This window comes from Alexandromys fortis, unplaced genomic scaffold (assembly GCF_014885135.2).
Source record: "Alexandromys fortis isolate MF-2015 unplaced genomic scaffold, M_Fortis_MF-2015_v1.1 scaffold_20, whole genome shotgun sequence".
NCBI lineage: Eukaryota > Metazoa > Chordata > Mammalia > Rodentia > Cricetidae > Alexandromys > Alexandromys fortis.
Window position 1 is genome coordinate 5,948,254 of NW_026067903.1, and position 21,833 is coordinate 5,970,086.

The 21,833-nt window shown below is 39.0% G+C and overlaps 1 protein-coding gene across 2 annotated transcripts in view; it reads left to right on the top strand.

The window, feature by feature from the left end:
- Tmem131 (transmembrane protein 131) overlaps positions 1 to 21,833 on the top strand; it is a 163,363-nt gene that overhangs the window by 101,913 nt on the left and 39,617 nt on the right. For both annotated transcript variants that reach the window (XM_050134663.1, XM_050134662.1), the window contains exons 6-12: positions 8,396 to 8,512; positions 9,616 to 9,738; positions 11,046 to 11,126; positions 14,237 to 14,387; positions 14,476 to 14,532; positions 16,121 to 16,182; positions 20,465 to 20,573. In XM_050134663.1, the coding sequence (XP_049990620.1) occupies positions 8,396 to 8,512; positions 9,616 to 9,738; positions 11,046 to 11,126; positions 14,237 to 14,387; positions 14,476 to 14,532; positions 16,121 to 16,182; positions 20,465 to 20,573 (700 nt within the window). The remainder of the gene's footprint in view (positions 1 to 8,395; positions 8,513 to 9,615; positions 9,739 to 11,045; positions 11,127 to 14,236; positions 14,388 to 14,475; positions 14,533 to 16,120; positions 16,183 to 20,464; positions 20,574 to 21,833) is intronic.

Consider the following 21,833-nt stretch of genomic DNA (forward strand, 5'->3'; position numbering starts at 1 on the left):
TTTTTTTTTTTTTTTTTTTTTAAAGACAGGGTTTCTCTGTGTCCTGGCTGTCCTGGAACTCACTTTGTAGACCAGGCTGGCCTCGCGTTCACAGAGCTCTGCCTCCCAAGTGCTGGGATTAAGAACTATGCTTTTTATTAGTATGTAAAGTCCTTTTTTATCACTTCAGATTTTACTTTGAACTCTATCACCTGTCAAAATAGTTACACCAGCTTCTGTTTGGCTGATAAATTTAAAAACTTCTGTGAGTGTCTTTTCCAGTGAGGTATGTTTCTTGTAGACAACATATAGTTGAATTTTTCCAGTCTAGTTAACCTGAGTCTTTTTATTGATGCATTGAGGCTGTTAACATTTAAGGTTGTTATTAAGAGATAATTTGGGGAGCTATTATTTGACTTTTCTTTGTTTCTATTAGTATTAAGGGTTTCCTGGCTTACTTAGTCTGGACATGATGAAGTCCTTCCTAGCTGTCCGGTGTTCATCTGTTCCTCTTACGGAATTATAATGCTTTAGCCTTTCTTTCCTCTCTGGCCTAGTGGTCATAAACTACCTTAGTTTGTGCTTGAAATGTCCTAATTTCTTCATCAATTTTAAAAGAGAGCTCTGCTAGACGTAATCATAGGCTTGAAGTATTTGTCCCGTGCTTTTCTTACCATGGGGCTGCTCAAGTAAGATCTGATACTTATTCACGTTGTAAACTTGTTTCCTCCCTCCCCTACAGCTCTACTGTATCTTCTCTGCTTTGTGTTTTTGACATCTTGACAATATGTTATGAAGCACACGTCTCTGGTTGTTTCCGCTTAGACTTTAAGAGTCTCTTGCATTTGGTTGTCCACTTCTTTCTCTAGACTTAGGAAATTTTCTGCTAGAATTTTATCAAGTAGGTTCTCTCTCCATCTCCAATTCTTTACCTCAAGGATTCTTTGGTTTAGCCTCCTAATCATATTCTGGAGTTCTTGGTCATTGCAATTAAGCTTGTTTACTTCTTTTGGAATGTTTGAGTATGGTGTTTCCTCAACCTTGTGTTCTACCTTGATATTCTAACTTCTACTTGGGCAAGTCTGTCAGGACACTTTGCACAGTGTTATTTGATTGATTGAGCTTTCCTTTTCCAATAGCTCGTTGGTTTTCTAAATCCCGGTTTCCATGCTGGTTTTCACTTCCCCTTTGCTCATTTTCTCTTTTCTGTGCCTGTTTTTTTTCTCTTTTGATCTAGGATTAATTTCCATACTTCACTCATTTGTATGATTGATCCTCTGGGGTATTTTGCTTTTAAGATATCTGTCAGGTGTTTGAGCCACTTCAGTATCTGATTCTGACTGTTGAGGAATTGTGATAGTTTGGAGGAGTTATCTTTCTTTACTTTTTCATGGTTCTTGTGCCTTTGTGCTGCAGTTTGTGCATCTGTTTGTTATGCTGTCTTTTCCTGTTTTATTTGCTTTTCATTTTAGTGCGCGACCTGTGCCTGAGAGTTCTGTCTCTAGGTGAACTACTGTAGTAACTGTAACACTAAGTCATGCAAGTAGAAGAAATAGATCTAAAATAAAGTAAAACCCACCTTTATATCACTATGTACCACTAAATAAAGTTTGACAAAACTAATGAAGAATTTAACTTCGAAGTTAAAAATTAGGGTTGGGCTGGATAGATAGCTGAGAGGTTTAAAGCACTTGTTGCTCTTGCAGAGAACCTGGGTTTAGTTCCCAGCACTGACATGACTGCTTATAACCATCTATAACTCCTGCTCTAGAGACTCTGATGCCCTCTTCTGATCTCATTGGGCACTAGGCACACAGGTGGTGGGTGTAATGACAGACATACAGGCAAAACACTCATATACATAATAAGTCTTTAAATTTTTTAATTATTTAGAATAAATGAAAATAATAAATGGATGAGGTAAAGGAAGAGGCAGAGAAAAGAGGAAGTTGAAGCAAAGTTAGATAAACAAAAAGAAAAAAGAGTAGAGAAACATGTTATGAAGGGAAGAGGAAAGAATAAGAAATTAGAATAAATAAAGAAAAATTAAACTGGGGAAATGATTCAACAGGTAAAACACTTGCATATGAGGACCTGGGTTCAAATCCCCAGAACTCAAATAAAAACTGATCATATAGTATGAGTCTAATTCTAGCACCCCTGAAGGGAGATGGGAGCTAGAGATAGAGGAATCTCTGGAAACTCACAGGCCAACTAGCCTGGAGTATGCATTGAGAAATCAGCAAAGAACCCTGTCTTAAGAGAGGAGGCAAGGCTGCAATGTTGGATAGTGTCCTGATTGGATTCTACAGCTTTGAACCTCCTGTCGGATAGGTGCCTCAGGGCAGTGGACGAGCATGCTGCCTGTACTTCTCAGTCCCCAGTGCCTGTCTCTCTCATGATGAATTCTGGATGTTCAAGCTTCCAGGGACACTTTGTTATAAATAGGAGGTTGCCTCTACAGGTAGCTACTGGGCACAGCCCTCTGACCCTGAAGAACTCCTCTTTACTGCTGACCCATCCTGTTAGAGAAGTCACTGTCTCAGGAAGACCCATAATTAGATTTGAGACTTGTGAAAGCTGTGGTCTTGTCCTGTGGGTAGGACTGACAGCTCTTTTCACCTAGGCCTCCTAGTTTACCTTACAGATGAGGTTTCTGTTCCACTCTGCAATGATAGAGTTGCAGCTCTGTGAACTGTGACTTGCTTCTTTTCCATGGCAACCCTTCTATTTCTCTGCACTTTCACCTGTCTTGTCCCTCCTGTGGACTTCAGGACTGTCCTTTCTTTCTCTCTTTGCAACAGTCTACTTTTTAAAATAATACTTTTATCAATTCTTTTGTTTTTTTGAGACAGGGTTTATCTGTGTCGCTTTGGTGCCTGTCCTAGAACTAGCTCTTGTAGACCAGGCTGGCCTCCAACTCACACAGTTGCCTGCCTCTGCCTCTCAAGTGCTGGGATTTTGTGCAATGTATGTTTATTATACTTACCCCCAACCACCCCTCCCAGATCTACTCTCACCTCCCTGCCCACTCAACTTGGCATGGTGGTTTGTTTGTTTTTGATTTATATTACCCAACTAGTCTTAGGAGTGAGGACTCCCTTAGAGAATGGCTGACCTGCCAGGGGTCACACCATAAAAGAAAACGGACTCTTCTTCCCGCAGCAGATATAATTTGCCTATAGCTCAACAGCTCATGGTAGGATTTTGTGCCCATCTCCTCTCCATCTTGGGATTTTGTCTGACTCAAGCTTACATAGATCTTGTGTTTGCTGTTAAAATCTCTTGAGTTCATATTTGCAACTGCCCTGTTGTGTCCAGAAAACTTTACTTGAGTTATCTACCCTCTCTGTCTCTTAAACTCTTTCCATCCCCTCTCCTTGAAGATCCCTTCGCCTTGGGATTTGGACAGCCCCTTTAGGACTGAGCACTCCCCAGTCTTACTGCCAGAAGGTTGACCAGGTGAGGGTCTCTGTGTTAATTGCCATCAATTGCAATTAGACACTTACATTACACTGTGTCATTTAGCAGAACAGTAGTAGGTTCTCTTCTAGGGCCTATGTCCTATCTAACTACAGGTTCTTGGCCCCTTTAACATTGCCAGGTGTGGTTTCCATCTCACGGAGAAGATCAAAGCATAAAGCAGTTGGTTATTTCCATAACATTCATGCCACTGGTGCACCACTGAGGGTAACTTGTTAGACCCATCATTATTGTAGCTTGCAGGGTTCACAGCTAGATGACATTAATGGTTACTTTTCTCCTCTGATAGCGTGCATAGCACTTTCCAATATTGTGAAAGCTAGCCAGTAGGGATCCAGCTTCCAGGTGAGTACCAGCTAATTTTTTTTTTCCATATTCCATGACTCAAGAGTGGGGTATCTTAGCAATAGGGTCTTGCCATCAAACTGTGAATAATGACCCCACTGGCCAATAAACTAAAAAAGAGGTATCCCATTACTAGTGCTAGAGTTTTTAATTTGCAGGCATGCAGGTGTCTAGTTAGGGTGCTGTTCACACTATAGTGTAACTCCATTTAAACTCTTTATATGCATATATGTATGTATTTTAAGATGCTTCTACAGTAGTGGGTTTCCATATGGCTTTTTCAAAGGGCTTTCAATGTTAATTATCCCTCCCCATTTCTCTTCCTGACCCTGCCCTTCTACTCCCACTCCATTTAATCCTTGCTGCTCCATTATTCCCTTCCCCCATTTATTTCCCTGATGTGTTCTGTTGACAGACGTTTCTGTCCTGCCCAGTCCCGCAGGCATTCAGTTCCAAAGAAACACATAGAGGCCAACATTAATTATAAACTGGTTGGCCTATTAGATCAGGCTTTCTTTAACTAACTCTTAAATCATACGTTAACCCATAATTTTTGTCTGTATTAGCCACATGACTTGGTACCTTTAATCAGCAAGGGATTCTCATCTTGCTTCCTCTGTGTCTGGATGATAACTACAGACTAAACCTTTCCTCTTCCCAGAATTCTCCTATTCTGGTTGCCCTGCCTATACTTCCTGCCTGGCGACTGACCAATCAGCATCTTATTAAACCAATACAAGTGACAAGTCTTTACAGGGTACAAGATCATTGTCTCACAGCATCCCCCCCCCATTTTTTTTTTTCAAAACAAGAACTCTGATTCTAATCTCCTTTATTGAGCTTTTTCCTGACCATTATCCATAACAACTTGTAACCAACACTCTAAATAAAGACAAACATCCATAATCAATTTTTTTCTGGGAATGTGGACATAGTTTTCTAGACTTCTTCCTACTGATTGGGGGTACTGATAATCTTATGGGGACCTAAAGAAAATTTAGGATTATGCTCAAGTACTGGCAGAAGTATTCTGTGAGGCTTGATCATCTCAGCAAGTAGTCTTGAGGCTTTTCTGGATGTAGAACTTATAGGAAACTCCAACAGAGATCCTCTGAAATGTTTTATCATCTGGGCCATTTGCTCCTATTGGAGATTCTTGGGGGGGGGTGTCTTTCTTGATAAAACCTGATTTTTTTTTAACTCAGAATGAATCTACAGCCTCTTATTTCCTGTGGAAACAAAAGCAAAACCACTTCTCCAAGGTAACATAGTTTTTGACTTAAATTTTGAAGTCAAAGCATTTTCAAAATATATATGTTATATTAATCCAGCAACATTTATAATCAGATGTCTTTTAGCAGCTGTTGCTCCTTCCTCAGCCATCAAACAATTCAAAGACAACACAATTACATACAGTATCCAGATTCTCTGTATAATTTCCATCTTTACATGGTTTTATTTTAAACTCTTTTTTTATTTTTAATTTTTAGTTTTTTGAGATGAAATTTCTCTGTGTTTCTTTGGTGTCCTGGAACTCACTCTGTAGACCAGACTGTTTTTGAATTCACAGAGATCTGCCTGCCTCTGCCTCCCAAGTGTTGGGATTAAAGGTATGTGCCATCATACCCAACTATTCTCTTTCTTTCTTTTTATTTTTTTAAGAATATTATCCTTTTTCTTCTCTCCCAAGCCTACCTATATTTTTAAACACACTGTAAATCATTTAGAAATTTTTTTTTCATCTGAATTCATCTTTACTGTTTATCTTTTTCTAGCCACATGAGTCTAATTTGTTAAGCAATAAGGCTAGGATTAAAGCTGTGGCTTTGACGGTTGGATCCACCCCATTCCTTAGCTTTTTGAGAGTCTAGCTTCATGGCAGAAGTACTGGTGGGAGCCATGTTTATTGCCAGAAATCTATGGAGTTTCAAGGTCCCTGCCACCACCAAGAAGCATGCTGTCGACTGCTCATAAACACCATTTAAGTGTTTGGTAGTTGGGCCTCTTAAAAGAGCTGCAAGGTTTTTATAGCTAAAGCTGAGTCAGGAAGCCTCTCTTAAATGACACATGCTTGCTCTAGCAAACAGAGCTCACCCAAGAAAATGCTGCCACTAAGAAGCCATACTTAACTTTGTTCTTTTGTGTCCAGAATGACTTCCCATGCTCTCTCAGGTTTTATGTGGATATAGTTCCCATGTTGGGCACCATTTGTTGTCAGAGGTTTCTGTCCTGCCCAGGCTGCAGTCATTCAGTCCCAAAGAAACACACAGAGGCCTACATTAATTATAAACTGGTTGGCCTATTAGCTCAGGCTTATTATTAACTAAATCTTTTTGTTTTTTTCAAGGCAGGGTTTCTCTGTAGCTTTGGAGCCAGTCCTGGAACTAGCTCTTGTAGACCAGGCTGGCCTCAAATTTACAGAGATTATCTGCCTCTGCCTCCCAAATGCTGGGATTAAAGGAATTGCCAACACTGTCTGGCCTTATTAACTAACTCTGACATCATACATTAACCCATAATTCTTGTCTGTGTTAGCCACATGGCTTGGTACCTTTTATCAGCGAGGCAGTCTCATCTTGCTTCCTCTATTTCTGGGTGGCAACTGCAGACTGAGCCTTTCCTATTCCCAGAATTCTGCTGTTCTGGTCACCCCACCTATACTTCCTTCCTGGCTCCTGGCCAATCAACATTTTATTAAAGCAATACATGTGACAAGTCTTTACAGGGTACGAGACCATTGTCCCACAGCAGTGTTCTATCCTCCTCCTTTGAAGGCTCTTCTCCTCCCATGGCCCTTTACTGGTTCCCTAACCTCTATTGGTATGGAATAGTCTTATTTTTTTGTTAACCAGATATTTTTCTTTCTGACTACACAGAAGTGAATACTAATTTTCCATCTTTCTTAGAGGAGCCCTATATTCCTTTACCCTTCCATAGTATACAGTGTATAGATGTGTATATAGTGTATCATCTAGAACTAAAGCTTGTATAATGCTATTCATGTTTTAGATTCCCATGTATTCTCCTCTTTTTTTTTCACGCATTCTGTATAGAAGTTTTAAATCAGTTTTGAGCTCTGAACTACCAACTTTCATTTTATTTATCTTAGTGACTGCTTCCTGCTTTGTAGTTCATCAGATTTTAACTAACTTTATTTTTGCTTACTTTGGATTTCATTTACTGTATTTCTCAAAACAGAGATATAAATTGTTGAATTGAGATCTGTATGTTCAAAATAAATGTGTAATTTATAAATTTCCTTCTGATGATTATTTAGCTGCTGCTTGTACATTGTAATGTGTTGTATTTTCATTTCAAATCAATTCAAAATATTTATATTACTGTGTGTCTACTTAAATAGCCAGTGGCTTATTTAGAGTTGTGTTGTAGGACATTTACAAGACCTTTTTTTGTTTTTTGTTTTTCGAGACAAGGTTTCACTGTAGCTATTGAGCCTGTTCTGGAACTAGCTCTTGTAGACCAGGCTGGCCTCAAACTCACAGACATCTGCCTGTCTCTGCCTCCCGAGAGCCGGGATTAAAAACGTGTGCCATCACCTTTATTAATTAATGAATTCGTTATTAAGAATTCATTCTTAAATTCAGGATCAGGTGTGAATCCCTCTTTTGTTACACTTCTAGGGGTGCTATACTCCCCTTGAGCCAGCATTCAGCTTTTAACAATGTGGGGGTTTTTTTGTGTTTGTTTGTTTGTTTGTTTTGCCCTCTTGTCTTCCCATTCTCTGCTGTGGTGAGCCAATGTTTACATTCCTTCTCTATTTGGACATGTTTGTCATCTATACATTGTATGTGACAGTTTGTTTAAAAAGTTAAGGTTTTGGGGGCAGGGGCTTTTCCTGCTGATAATGCAAAAGGAATCTTTCTAGCTTCTTTTGTCATTCTAGAATCAAGCCAGAGTCTCAGTGCCATATGCTTTGGGCTATAATTTGGGTAACATTTTAGAGTTCTCACAATAGAAGCAGACTGAGAGAGATGATAGCTTTACATATTAAATGTTCCTTAAGGCTGCATTACAGGCAAAACTATAGCCTTAGTCTTGAATTTCATGGAATAAAACTTTTATTACTGATTATGATGACATTCTTGGTCTACAGGAAGTAATAGTGGGTTCCTTCTTTCCTACCTTAAGTTGCAGTGACATTTCTTCCATCATATGGACAAATGGCAGAGGTGGAGGATAGGGGCCCAAGTTTCTTGTTTGTAGTACATGAGTACATCTGTATAACAAGTTCAGCTTCAGCCTTGGGGCTGTTTGGTTATCTGATGGTGAAGCTAACAGTGTATAATTAGGTGCCTTTTTCCAGTCTAGTGACCTTTGAATGAACAGAGTCCAAGGGATCTGTATGTTGAACAGGGCTTTAGGCCAGTAAAGGATGAAGGTAGGTAATGAAGACATGTTTTATTATTTTTTCATTTTACAAGAATATGACTAACTTAAAGGCTAAATATTTAAAGGAAAGCAGCTAGTTTATGGAAATTATTTGTTTTATGGAACTTTAGCTATGTAATGGTCAGTATGCCCTGACATTTTTGATAATCAGTTTAATTTCCTTGCTTTTATTTTTCAGAAAATTCTTCCAGGAGGAAACACATCATTTGATGTAGTTTTTCTTGCAAGAGTAGTGGGAAATGTGGAAAATACTTTATTTATTAACACATCTAATCATGGAGTGTTCACTTACCAGGTAAGAACCAGAACTTGAACTTCCGTTTCAGTACACAGATATAGCCAGCAAATCTAATAGCCTATAAGAGCTCACTTAGTAAACTCCAGGGAGAAGAGAAAAAAGACTTAGGGTACTTACATTTACTGCACCCTATGGGGTTTGCATTTTATTTATTTATTTTTTTTTACTTCTTTGTTGGTTTGCATTTATTTATGCTTTTGTTGTGGTTTGTTTGTTTTTAGAGCCAGGAAATGAACTGAGGCCACCTAGCTATACCCCTGGGCACACTTGTTGACTTAAAGAGAAGACTATTGAAAGAATGGAGGGCATGGCTCTCCTAAGGCATTAACAGCAGACCCAGGTGGTCAGAGTCAATCTGTATTTCCTGTGGGTTATAATCAGGTTGTTGTTGAGATGAACCTCAGTGGCCTGCTGTATTCTAGTCCACTATCTATACTTTCTCATACCTGGTTTTCCTCAGGTCTGTCTGCTTCCCTCAGCACTACCCTTACTTTTCCTCAACCTAGTGTCATCTCTCTGGTTCTCAGGATTCTGTCTAACTACCTCTCACTCTTCTCCAGCTCCTACAGTCTGGGACTTACTCTATAATTAGAGAAATTCTGAAAGAATCTCTCTTGACATCTGCTGAGTACTAGAGTAAGTGCCACGAGCACAGGCCTGTTTTAGTGTGTTCACTCTTAAGCTGTATGTGCCTAGCACATCATATACAATAAACACTTGTCATTTGAATAGCTGCCTCTCCCTGTTAGTCAGTTTAGGTAAGGTGAACCTGAGCCTGGGCCATTTCTGAGCATTGTCTGAGTCACAGCTCCATCTCTTAACAGTTACAGTGGGAAATCTTTCAGCTCCCTGTTGCTTCTCTGTGTATATCCCATGGTCTCGTGAAGGACTGTTCACACTTGAGTTTCCAGTGTATTATAGAGGTCATTCTAGATGCACATACAGAGTAAAGCAGATCTGCGCCATCATCTCTAGAAGTTGGTAATATTCTCATATCAAAGTTAGATTGACTGTTTTCCATAGATCAAGTAGAGCTGTAACTGTTGAAAATGATAGTTCAAAAAAGCAACTCAAAAACTTCTTATTTCCCTTTGAAACAGGTATTTGGTGTTGGGGTTCCAAATCCGTATCGGTTAAGACCATTTCTTGGGGCCAGAGTCCCTGTAAACAGCAGCTTTTCACCCATAATAAACATACACAACCCTCACAGTGAGCCTTTACAGGTGAGTTTCTGAGGATAATTTTAATTAGTCCTCATTTTGGTGGGAATTAATGCTTAGCATAAACATCTCAGTTTGTCACAGTTGCCAAGATTTTGTAAAATCACTAAGATTTTGTAAGTGGGCTGAAGAGACGTTGGTTGGTCTGCAGTTGTTTAGATATTGCCCATTTTTCTCAGACTTTGTTATCCAGTTATTCCTTGTCTGTCTGTTGAAGATAGGGGTTAATGTAGGCCTTGTACTTGCTAGACAAGCATTCTGCTCCTCAGCTGTGTGCAGTTGTGCCAAATGGTAGGTAATAGTACCATGGGCGACCTTAGCTCATGAGCCTGCAGAGTGTGTGGCCTTCAGAGCACACACAAAGAAAAGCAAGCAAGCAGAAAACCTTTCAGCTTATATTAGAATTATGCAGAGTTTATTGCTCTGTTCTCTTTTATTTCTTTCTGGAATACTTTTATGATAAAATAGGTAACAAAAGCTTTCCACCACTTTACCCCAAATTTATTTAAGTTAATGAAATTTATTTGTTCTAAGATCAAGAGTTCTCAGCTCAGAAACTAAGTGTTTTGATCTTTATTAGGATTGTTACATATGTCTCAGGATGTTTATCTTTTCATTATTTCACAGCTCTGATAGTTATTGGGTCTGCCACTAGATTTAGCTATATATAGAATTTATATGTACTTTTTTTTTTTTTGCTTTTTTGAGATGGTCTCGTGTAGCCCATGCTGCCCTCAGATAACACAAGCTGAAGATGACCTTGAATTCAAGATTACCTCAACCTCCCAAGAGCTGAGATTATAGGAATGTGCCACCACATGTGGCCTTAAATTTATATTTCCAACACTTCATAACTTACATGTATTTTTATTTGGTAAAAAAGAAAGTGTTCTGCTGGGCAGTGGTGGCGCATTCCTTTAATCCTAGCACTCGGGAGGCATAGGCGGGCAGATCTCTGGGAGTTCGAGGCCAGCCAGGTCTACAAGAGCTAGTTCCAGGACAGGCTCCAAAGCTACAGAGAAACCCAGTCTCGAAAAACCAAAAGATAAAAAATAAAAATAAAGTGTTCTGTTGCTTCATAAAATCTAATTTTTGAAACTACATTTCTTCCAAGTTTTCAAAGTTACCTTGATTTAGTTTAAAAAATACTGTTGTTTATGCAAATGAGTGATGGCAATGTGGTACTTGCCTACATTTACCTGTTTTTGTATCCCTCCAATAAGCAGTGAGGATGCTAACTTCGCCATTTCAGCAAGCCCCCTGCGATAAAAGTGACTTTGATTGTAACCATGGTGTATGCTTTGTCCCAGGTTGTAGAAATGTACTCTAGTGGAGGAGACCTTCACCTAGAACTGCCAACAGGTCAGCAAGGAGGAACCAGAAAACTGTGGGTGAGTGGAAGCCCAGCTTTCTTATGTGTGTGCATGGAAAGTCAGTCATTTTATTTTTAAAATAGTTCATGGAAGATATAGTATCTACCACTCATTACATACTACATGACAAAAGTTCTGGTGGTCTGTGGCAAGAGGGCATTCAAACCAACATGATGATCTTCTCATATACAGCATGAGGGATGAGTTATAAACATGACGAATTGAAATAATATAAAAATGAAACAGTTTACAAAATGAAAAGAAACAAATTAGTTATGGTATGTGGTATAATAATTCAACATAAAAGAAAAATGGCAAAATTATAAACTTGGTCTAATTTACGATTACTTTTCAGATATTCTTTCAGCATGTAAAAAGATGACATTTTTACAAAAAAAATTCATCTTGTTAATCTGTATATTGTTTGAAATAGGACACTTTTAGGAAATGTGTCCAAACATATTTTAAAAATTCAACCTAAAAACAGTATTGGTTTTAAAGAACACACACACAGAGCATGAAAATCTATCATATGATCCCAGCAATAAACAAGTCATTTTGAATGGCTTATTAACCACAATCACTTAAAGCTTTCTAGTATATTAAAACATTTTGGCTCACCCAGTTCAACGGGGCTTAAGATGAAAAGAGAAAAGGTGTATTATATGATTTGACTTTAAAAGGAATAAAACTCAATTTGTATGCCATTGCTAAAACAATCCTTTGAGAATCTTTCCATCTAGTATTTATTTTCAGGAATGGAAGTGGAAATACATAGCCCAGAAATCTGCTCTAAGAATGAGCCACTGGGGCTGGAGAGATGGCACATCGGTTAAGAGCATGTACTGCTCTTTCAGAGTACCCGAGTTCAGTTCTCAACACCCACATCTGATGGCTCCTAACCACTTGCAACTTCAGCTCCAGGGGATCTGACTCTTCTGGCCTAGTGGGAACCTGCACTCATGTGCACATACACACAAAACAGAACAAGGCACTGACAAGCACAGTATACTTTAGGACATGTAATCTGGGCTCCATAACTACTGGTGGACTCTGAACAAGTCACTTTGCATCAGCTACTTGGTGTTTATAGACTCCACACCCAACTTTGAAACTTTGATACAGCTACAGCTTTTTTGTTAAATTTTCTGTTTTACAGAGTGTTGGCTCACTCTCTGTTTACACCCAAGGATGTGTGAATTTATATGTCTTGAATCCGGATTCCCCATCGTAGATAAATGAATAGAAAAGAGTTACTTCTTAGTAGCTAAGAACTGTACTGAACCCTGGCAGAAATATGACCTTTCAATACCCCCAAGTGACTACAGAAAATAATAACCGGTAATGATTCCTTTAGGCCTTGAATAAGAAAAAATATAAATTGTGGTCCCTGTCCTGTAGTACAGGAAGGTATGTTGTTGTCTTCTCAAGGAATTCGATCTGAGACACTGGAAAGTTCAAGCAGATGTTTTCTTAGCAAAGGCAGATTCAAATGGACTGTCCCCAAAGTGGAGGTAGCAGCCCAATAGATTCTGTGTTGTGGGTTTTAAGTTTTATGAATATTTATGAAGTAGGTGGCATAACTAAGATCCTTTCCCTCCCAAATCATAGCAGATTAAATTTCCCTGCTCTATAGATCCATATTTCTTCCCATGATCCTTTAGAAAGGTCCTGAAAGGGGATGAGAATCAAAACCACAATGAAAATGATATTTTAATGGAAGTAAGGTCTTTTGATTGAGGATTCATATCCTTCATTAGTGCACATGTGTTGGAAACGCTCTGACACCCTGATTGTTTTGTTTTCGTTTATTCGTTTTTTGAGATAGGGTTTCTCTGTGTAACAGCCCTGGAATTCACTTTGTGGACCAGGCTGGCCTTGAATTCACAGAGATTCGCCCGCCTCTGCCTCCACCTCCCAACTACTGAGATTAAAGATGTATGCCACCATGTCCAGCAAGATTTATTTATATAGTAGGAACAGGCTCTCTTCCCCTCAGAGAGGTCTAACCAACCATCAAGAGATGAAGCTCTCAAGGCACAGCTGCAACATGCTGCCCAGGGCCCTGTGGTTGCTGTAAGGTTTTATCATTAAGCAGGAACCAGGGCTTTATGATGGGTTGCAGGCTGAATAAACCGGAGCAGAACTTTGACTCTCTATAGGTATTCTTTTGCCGTCGACCATTCCTGTCCATCTTTTGCCTGATGTCACCTTTGCTCACTTCATATACATTAGAATGTCCCAGGGGCTGAATCAGCCTCCTCAAGTTGGAAGACACATCTGGGTTCATCTCCTCCATCCCTGACCCCCGGCCCCAAGTTCCAGTCATCTGTTCTACTTTGAGACTCCAGAGTTAGGGAAGTAGGAGTAGATGAGGACCAATAAGTTCCTGAACACGAGGTTTTCCTAAAATAAGCTAAAAGTGGTTTGCAGAAAAAAAAATTCTAGCAATTTCCATGCCAGCCAAATAGTTCTAAAACCTAGAAAAGAATTTGTGCACCCCACCCCCATTGTGTTCCAATGAGTCTTCCTTCTAGTATAGTACCTCTGTGGGGCTTATCATTTAGAAGACTGAAAGTTTAGTCTGTGTGTGGTCTGTGTGCCTGTGCATGCGCAACAAGAGCTTTATTTGAATGCACTTAGTGAATTGTTAAGTTTTAACTGAAAATCAATTAATTAAAATAAAGGCTAAGTCCAAGCCCTCCTGATTATTATCGGAAGAACGCTATGCACTTCTGGAAAATACTGCCCTCTAATGGGGCCATTTCCATTAGATAATTTCAAGACTGAATATACAACTAACATGTTAGAAAAAATAACTGTTTTTCTAGATTAGTTATTCTTTTAAGAGTTTTTTTAGTTGTTTTCAGACCACTGGCTTGATTAGCTTGTCTTGACAGAACATACATCCCCAGTTCTGAAAACACTCATTTTTTTTGTATTTTAACACTCTCTGAAATTGGAGGTTTTGTGTTAAAATCAGTGAAGCATATGTTTAAATGGTAATGTACTATTTTTCTTAATAGATAATATAGTAATGTGCCTTCCGTCTGTGTCATCCAATTGAATAAACAAGATAGTTGTGCAGTGTTCCACACACTGTGCTACATTATGGTGTTTCCTCACAGGAAATCCCTCCTTATGAAACCAAGGGAGTGATGAGAGCCAGCTTTTCATCCAGAGAAGCAGATAATCATACAGCCTTCATAAGAATCAAGACAAATGCGTCGGATAGCACGGAGTTCATCATTCTCCCCGTGGAGGTTGAAGTGACAACAGGTCAGTGGAGAGCTGCAGGATGTGAGTCTGTTCTGCTCTCCGTGCACCCTAGCTTGGCCGGTAATTGTTCACTGTTCTGTTTTCCCAGCTCCTGGAATTTATTCCTCAACTGAAATGTTAGATTTTGGAACACTTCGGACACAAGGTAAAATAAAGGAAGTCTTTATGGGTCTTTCTCAGTTACTTTTCTGTTGCTCTGAGGAGACACCATGGCCAAGGCAACTTATAAAAGGAAGCATTTAATGGGGTGGGGACTATTGCTTAGGTTTCCAGAGGGTTAATCCATGAACATCATGGAGGGGGCATAGAGCATAACAGCACAGGCAGGGTGCTGAAGTTATAGCTGGGTGCTTACATCTTATCTGCAAGTTGGAGGCAAAGAAAGACTGGGCCTGGTGTGGGCTTTTGAAACCCCAAAGCCTACTCCTCGTGACGTATGTATTCCAACAAGGCCACACCTCCTAATCCTTCTCAGAATAGTTCTGCTTTAGAGACCAGTTCTTCAAATACATACACCTGTGGGGCCATTCTCATTCAAACCACAAGGTCTAAAATAGTCCAGTTGAGACTCAGTTCTTCTCATGGCTCTACTTACAATTCATCTTTGTAAGTTATTTCTCAGTGGGTCACATAATCTTTTACAAATCTTCAGAGAAACCTGCTTCCCAGGTGATGGAATAAGGTCAGGATATTTTGAACATTCTAGGTAGAAACTGAGGTAGAAAATAGTTTCTTAGTCTAGTTCTTCACACATTCAGTTGTGATAAGTAGTTATTTATTTGTTTGTTTATTATGCATACAGTGTTTTGCCTGCATGTATGCCTGCGCACCAGAAGAGGGCACCAGATCTCATTACAAGTGGTTGAGAGCCACCATGTGGTAACTGGGAATTGAACTCAGGTCCTCTAGAAGAGCTACCAGTGCTCTTAATCTCTGAGCCATCTCTCCAGCCCTGTATTTATTGACTGAGGTTTCTGTCCTGCCCAGTTCCCACGATTGTAAAGTCCCAAAGAAATCACATAGAGGTCTACATTTTTCAGTAGTAAAATAAAAGTCAAAAGATTTATCTCTACATTTTTTTAAAGACATGAATTATTCAATTGCATTATAATGGATAATATTGTTTGTCCTAAGTGGTGAAAGAAAGAATTCTAATTATAAAATAATAAACAACCAAGCTAAGATTTTTATTAAAGTACAAATACTTAGTTGAATCATTTGTAATTGACGCTTACTTGCCCAGGATTAAAGACCATATTTTTGTTTTGTTTTGTTTTTCGAGACAAGGTTTCTCTGTGGTTTTGGAGCCTTAAAGACCATGTTTTTGAAAAATTGATTTTATTTTATTTTATTTGGTACGCATGCGGGTGCGGGGGGGGGGGGGTTCCAAGACAGGGCTTCTTTGTGTAACAGCCCTGGCTGTCCTGAAACTCTGTAGACCAGGCTGGCCTCGAACTCATAGAGATCTGCCTCCCTAGTGCTGGGATTAAAGGTGTTTGCTGCCACCTCCCAGCTTGATTTTCCTTTTAGTATGGTTATTTTGCATTGTAATTGCCTTATTGGAATCTAAGTAATGTCTGAGTTCACTAAAGGTTACTCTACATTTTTGTCTTGGTTTTTAAGCTTGTTATTTAAGCTGGGTGTGGTCGGGGCAGCTCTTGAAAAACTAATGTTCTGCTGAGTAAAATGTGCTATGGGCAGGTCTTTTAAACACTTCTTCTCCATTTCAACAGATCTACCGAAAGTTTTAAATCTTCATTTATTAAATTCAGGAACAAAGGATGTACCAATAACAGTAAGTTTTTTCCACCCCACCCCCAGTGTGTGTGTGGGGGGGGGTTAACACCAGAGTTAAGTCCTTGCTCTATATTGTGGTAGTTTGTCGACTCTTGGTTTTATGTGGACTATGAGAACCCTGATCTTCATTCATCCCTTTACTCATTCATTTAATTAATTAAACATCAACTATTGTCCTAAAAGTGGAGCTATGAGTCAGACTACCAAAGTCCCCTTTACCACTGAGCTCACTTTGAATTCAGGCTTCTTTGGCTTTATCAAAGTGCAGTAAGAAAAGGATGGGATCAAGAGAGCAACATTAGGAGACTTAGTGTTGTAGGAAAACAGTGTAGCTACTTTGAAACACTGTAGATGAGAAGAGAGACCAGCCAAAGCTGTCATGGTGTTCTGCTGGTGAGGTCATAGTAGCTTAGACTTCTCTCCTACACACACTGCAAACTGAGCTTTTAGAAAACTTAAGTTTCTTTGTTTTGTTTTCTCTTTATTTCAGCATTTCTTGCATATTATAACAAAATTAGAGGCTGGTATTTTTTTTTTTTAAGAAAAGTTGTTATCCTCTACCATTTCCTATACATGTGCATTTAAATATGTATTAGGCAGTGCTGAATGTTGAAGTTTTTTTGTTCATCTTCCAAGAATGGTCCCATTTTTAAACACTGTAGTTCTTCTCAGTGCACAGTAATGATACAAGTAACTCCAAACACATGCTCCTCACCTGGTGATGGACAGAACACCCCTATTCAGGCCCTCCTATCTATCATGTAGCTTTGAGAAAATTGCCTTCCTGACATAAAGACTAATATGCTTTAGATGTCTTTAGGTCTACACGAGGTTTCTATGCTAGCTGATAAATAGGAGTCATTTATTAACTTTACCAGTATCAGCTTGGTGTTTGCTGTAGTGAATTTATGCACAAAATATTAAGGATCCAAATGCTGTGTACTAATGAGTTCTCCCTGGAGATAGGGTCTCATTGTACAGCTCTGGCTGGCTTGAACCTCACTGGTTGGCTCTGAATTCAGAGATCCGCTTGCTTTAGCCTCCCAACTGCTGGGATTGAAGGTGTGCACCACACTTGACTTCTTGGACTCTTGTGTCTCACTTGAATTATTGAGTGGTAGTTTGATTTGAATATCATAAGAAAAGGCTAAAGTTATATTAAGAATGTATACAAGTTGCCTTTCCTGTCATATTTTCCCACTTCTTAATTATCTTTGAATAAGCATTAGTTAGTAACTAATTCTAAAATGGTTAGTATAATTAAGTTTATTAGAAGGTAATGATTTTGTATTATGTTTTATATTGTCACCAGAATAAACTTTAAGTATTTTGCTCTTATTTATTTTTGTTTTTGGTTTGCTTTGTTTTTATTTCCTTAGACAAATGGATTTTACCTGATGATTAGGTTTGTTTATTTATTTATTTATTTATTTATTTATTTATTTATTTTTGGTTTTTCGAGACAGGGTTTCTCTGTGGTTGTAGACCAGGCTGGTCTCGAACACACAGAGATTCACCTGCCTCTGCCTCCCGAGTGCTGGGATTAAAGGCGTGCGCCACCATCGCCCAGCCAATTAGGTTTATTTTTAATGAGTGAACAGTTCAGATCATTTGTATAAAGTGAGTCATCAGTTGTATATTTGCTTAATATTAGTGCAGTTTGTTCTGAGGTAATAATTCTGAATGTAAATATTTCCTCTGATTTGGAAAATGCTTAAAAGCATTGCATTTGAAGTAAGAGTATTGTTTTTTTGACATCTATTTTAAGTTCTTCCCTCTTACAACAACAGTATCGTAGAAAAAAACATAACTGGTTCTTTCTGGCATGGCTTCGTAGAAGCTACTGCCACCCAGAACATGCTACAGTGGTTCTTGATGAGCCCCTGCAGTATATGAGTATGTTGGGAAGTGGCTGTGGTTCCATTGTTGCTATCTCACACACAGTACCAGTGAAGAAGGGAGCTGTGCTACCAGAGCCGTGTGAGACCTCCGCTTACAAGACCAGCTATATAGCAAGCCACAAGCTCAAGATCAAAGTAGCAAGCAGATGGAATCACAAAACTTTTCAGACAGATTAATATCTTAGAAAATGTCTACTTCAGTCTCCCAGGATGTAACATGAAGGGTCCTGTTAGTTGTTGTTTCTGTCCTGCCCGGTTCCCCACAACTGTTTAGCCCCAAAGAAAATCACACATAGGTCTCCATAAATTATAAGCTGATTGGCCCATTAGCTCTAGCCTCTCACTGGCTAACTCTCACATCTTGATTAACCATTTTTTCTGATCTGTGTTAGCCATGTGGCTCAGTACCTTTTTTCAGTGGGGCAGATCACATCCTGCTGCTTCAGTGGTCTGGGCAGGAGTGGGAGGAATCAACTTCCTCCTTCCCAGAATTCTCCTGTTCTCATTACATCATTTCTACTTCCTGTCTGGTTTTCCCGCCTATATTTACTATCTGGCGTTTATTTATAGCATGCGTTTATTTATAACATGATTGACAGAATACAGACAATTCTCCCGCACCACCAGGTTGTTTTTACAGGATAGAAAAGTGAACCTGAGTATGTGGCAGCTTGCTTAGGCTTCAACTGTATCACTGCTAGATTGCCATATGTATTCTACCGCTTTCCCTCTCTTGGGGAAGTTGTTAGTGTGATAAAATAATATAATGAAAGCAAAAGAAACTATCTTCCATATGTAACCGTTCAAACAGGTCTTTGTTTAATCTCAAAAATACATGCATACCCTTCAGGGAATGAAGAGGTCTGTATTTAAGGTATAAGGATCTCTATTTAGTTTATTATTAACAGTAAGCTTTATTGATAAATAAAATTGCTGTGAACAAGTCATCCAGGTCCCAACCCCAGTCTTATATTCAAATGAGAAAGCATTCTTCAAGAAAAAGTTAGGCAAATGAAAAAGATAAAATGCTGAGAGAGTAGAAGGCCAGAAGCCAAGGCTATTAAGAATTCCAACACAAGCAACTTTAAGAATCATCCTTAGGGCCATCATCCAGGACCTGTAAGGACTTGCTAGCTGCCCAGGGCTAAGGCAGTGCATGGGAAAGTGAGCTGCCCTGGCAGGCCCTAGAGTTATTATAATTCTCTTAGTTCCCTGCCATAACAAACACCAAGCCACAGGACCAGTGTCTTTCTTCACATTCTTCTCACACTCTTATTGGGCCTTCAGGGAATTCCCATTTGATGTTCAGTCTGGGTAGAATTCTCCTTTATTAGTGAACAGAAAGGGTGAGCTGAGAATGGGGAAGAACCTAGTGACTTGCCAGCCCTGTGAATGAACATGCATACCCATTGAGCTGCACAGATGGAAGATTCTTTTCTGTGGGAAGTAATACATTTGGACATCAAGTTCACACAGTCCTGATCATTTGATAAATACTTTGAATCAGGGTTAGTGTGCAATACAATGATTCCACGAAGACACTTTACTGCAATGGGATGTCAGTGACCCTATACCAAGTCAGGAAACCTGGCTTTAGTCCTCCTCTTGCTACCTGACTTTTGAAACATCACTTTATAGTGTGAGACTCTCTTTATCAAAACCATGGGAAAGGGGTTGGACTTTTGAAGTCTCTTTCAGTTTAAATGATTTGTATCTTTGAGGATGATAAAGAACTAGACCTTAAAATGTGTTTATTTATTGAATAATACACTAAACATATACCATTTACTGATTTTGTTGTTTTTGTTTGCTTTGGGGATTTTTCTTAATTTTCGGTTTATTTATGTGAATATATCTAAGTTGAAAGCATTCCAGCCTCTCTTACAAGTTAAGTAACCCTGTAGTTGGCTTTACTATGCAGTGCACAGATAGTGGTATAGCTTGCTCTTTGACAGTGGGCCTTGCTTACGTGCCAGGCCATGGAGAAACAATTGCAGAAGCCACCTTTGGGTCACAGCATCTTAATGTATTCATTCTTCCCCATTAGAGGACAGCTCCATAGCACCTTTGTGTATAGGTTTCTTCAAGACAGATGGTTCTTAAGTTGTCTTCATGTCCCCTTTTCTTACAAAGTAGGCATTCATGTAGAAGATAGGACTTTAAGTTTTCTCATGTGTGAGTTTGTCCTTAGATTCATACCTATTAATCTCATACCTGGTTTCTTTGTCATTACTTTGTTTCATAAGGTATTCTATTGAAAGTAAGGATCTGCTTGTGCTATTTCGCTTACAGCTACTACAGATATTAAGCCTTAAATTTGAAAGTGCTTTACTTTCTAGCTATACTACTAGACTAAAATTCCTTTCTTTTTCTTTGCAGAGTGTTCGACCTACACCACAAAATGACGCTATAACGGTACATTTTAAACCAGTTACATTAAAAGCTTCTGAAAGTAAATATACCAAGGTTGCAAGCATTAGTTTTGATGGTAAATATTCATTTTTTTCTACCATTGAGTGATATTATTTTGATAAACTAGAAAGCATCTATGTGGGTTAATACAGAAATCCAGACTATTTTAGCCTAGATTTAACAGTACTGAAATTGATTTTGTCCCCCTACAAAAATCATCACTAAATTTTTTTGTCATTCATTTTGTTTGGTTTTTAGAGACAGGATTTATGTGTAACAACCCTAACTGCCATGGAACTTGCTTTATAGACCAGGCTGGCCTCAAACTCACAGAGATCCGCCTGCCTCTGCCTTCCCAAGTCTGGGATTAAAGGCGTGCACAACCACGCCTAGCTTAACTTACTTTATTCATAAATTATCGTACCTTCATAAACCTAAATCAGTATTAACAATTAAGAAACATTAGCAGATATATTAGAATTGGGATTATTTCTGTATTCTGTGATAAATCACAGCTGTCATAATTTACCTGAATTATGAAATCATTGCTTGTTTTCATTGATAATGTATTTTACGTTCAGAAGCACCTTTAGGTTTGTGAGCAAAAGTATTCTTCATAACACTTTTATATATTGACTTCTTAAGCAAAGCAGATAGTCCTGCCTAAGCTTAAATAATAGCCTTTGTTATAATTGTCCAATTAGCTATTATTTCAGCTATGAGTAATATGTGTCATTTGAAATATTATCCCAGATCTACAGCCTAGTGCCCCAAATGTACCCAGTCTCACCTGAAACGATAGCTTAGACTTAAGCATTTTTACAGTCTGTCTTTACTGTGTTTTCGTTTGTTCTCAGAGAAATTTATTGAATTTGCTATTTCACATTTGACTTAACCTTGCTTAACTCTATGTTACTAAATAACTGAAACTCAGAAGAGGGCCTGTGTTCTGTAGCCTCCCCACCCTGAACATGCCTCTTTCATTAATGCGCCTGTCTCACCTAAGCAAGGCGCCATAAAGCTGAGACTGACCATCTGCCCGGACTTCACATTTCATAGCTCAGCTCATCAGATGAGGTAGTCAGTGAGTATGGCAGTACCCTGCAAGCTCAGCATAGTGTCTGTGAGAGAGTATGTATAGTCTGTATATTCCTTAGTTAGGGAGCATTCGGGGAGGATCTGCAGACCATGACACAGGCTGACTGCTGCTTCTGCGAAAGCTCCCAGGGAGAGGAAGTTGAGTTTGTGACCTATTTGATGATGCATATGTAGGAAGTTAGAATTACAGAAAGTTTGGGTATCACAGCTACAGACATATCCAAAGTACACTTTGTGT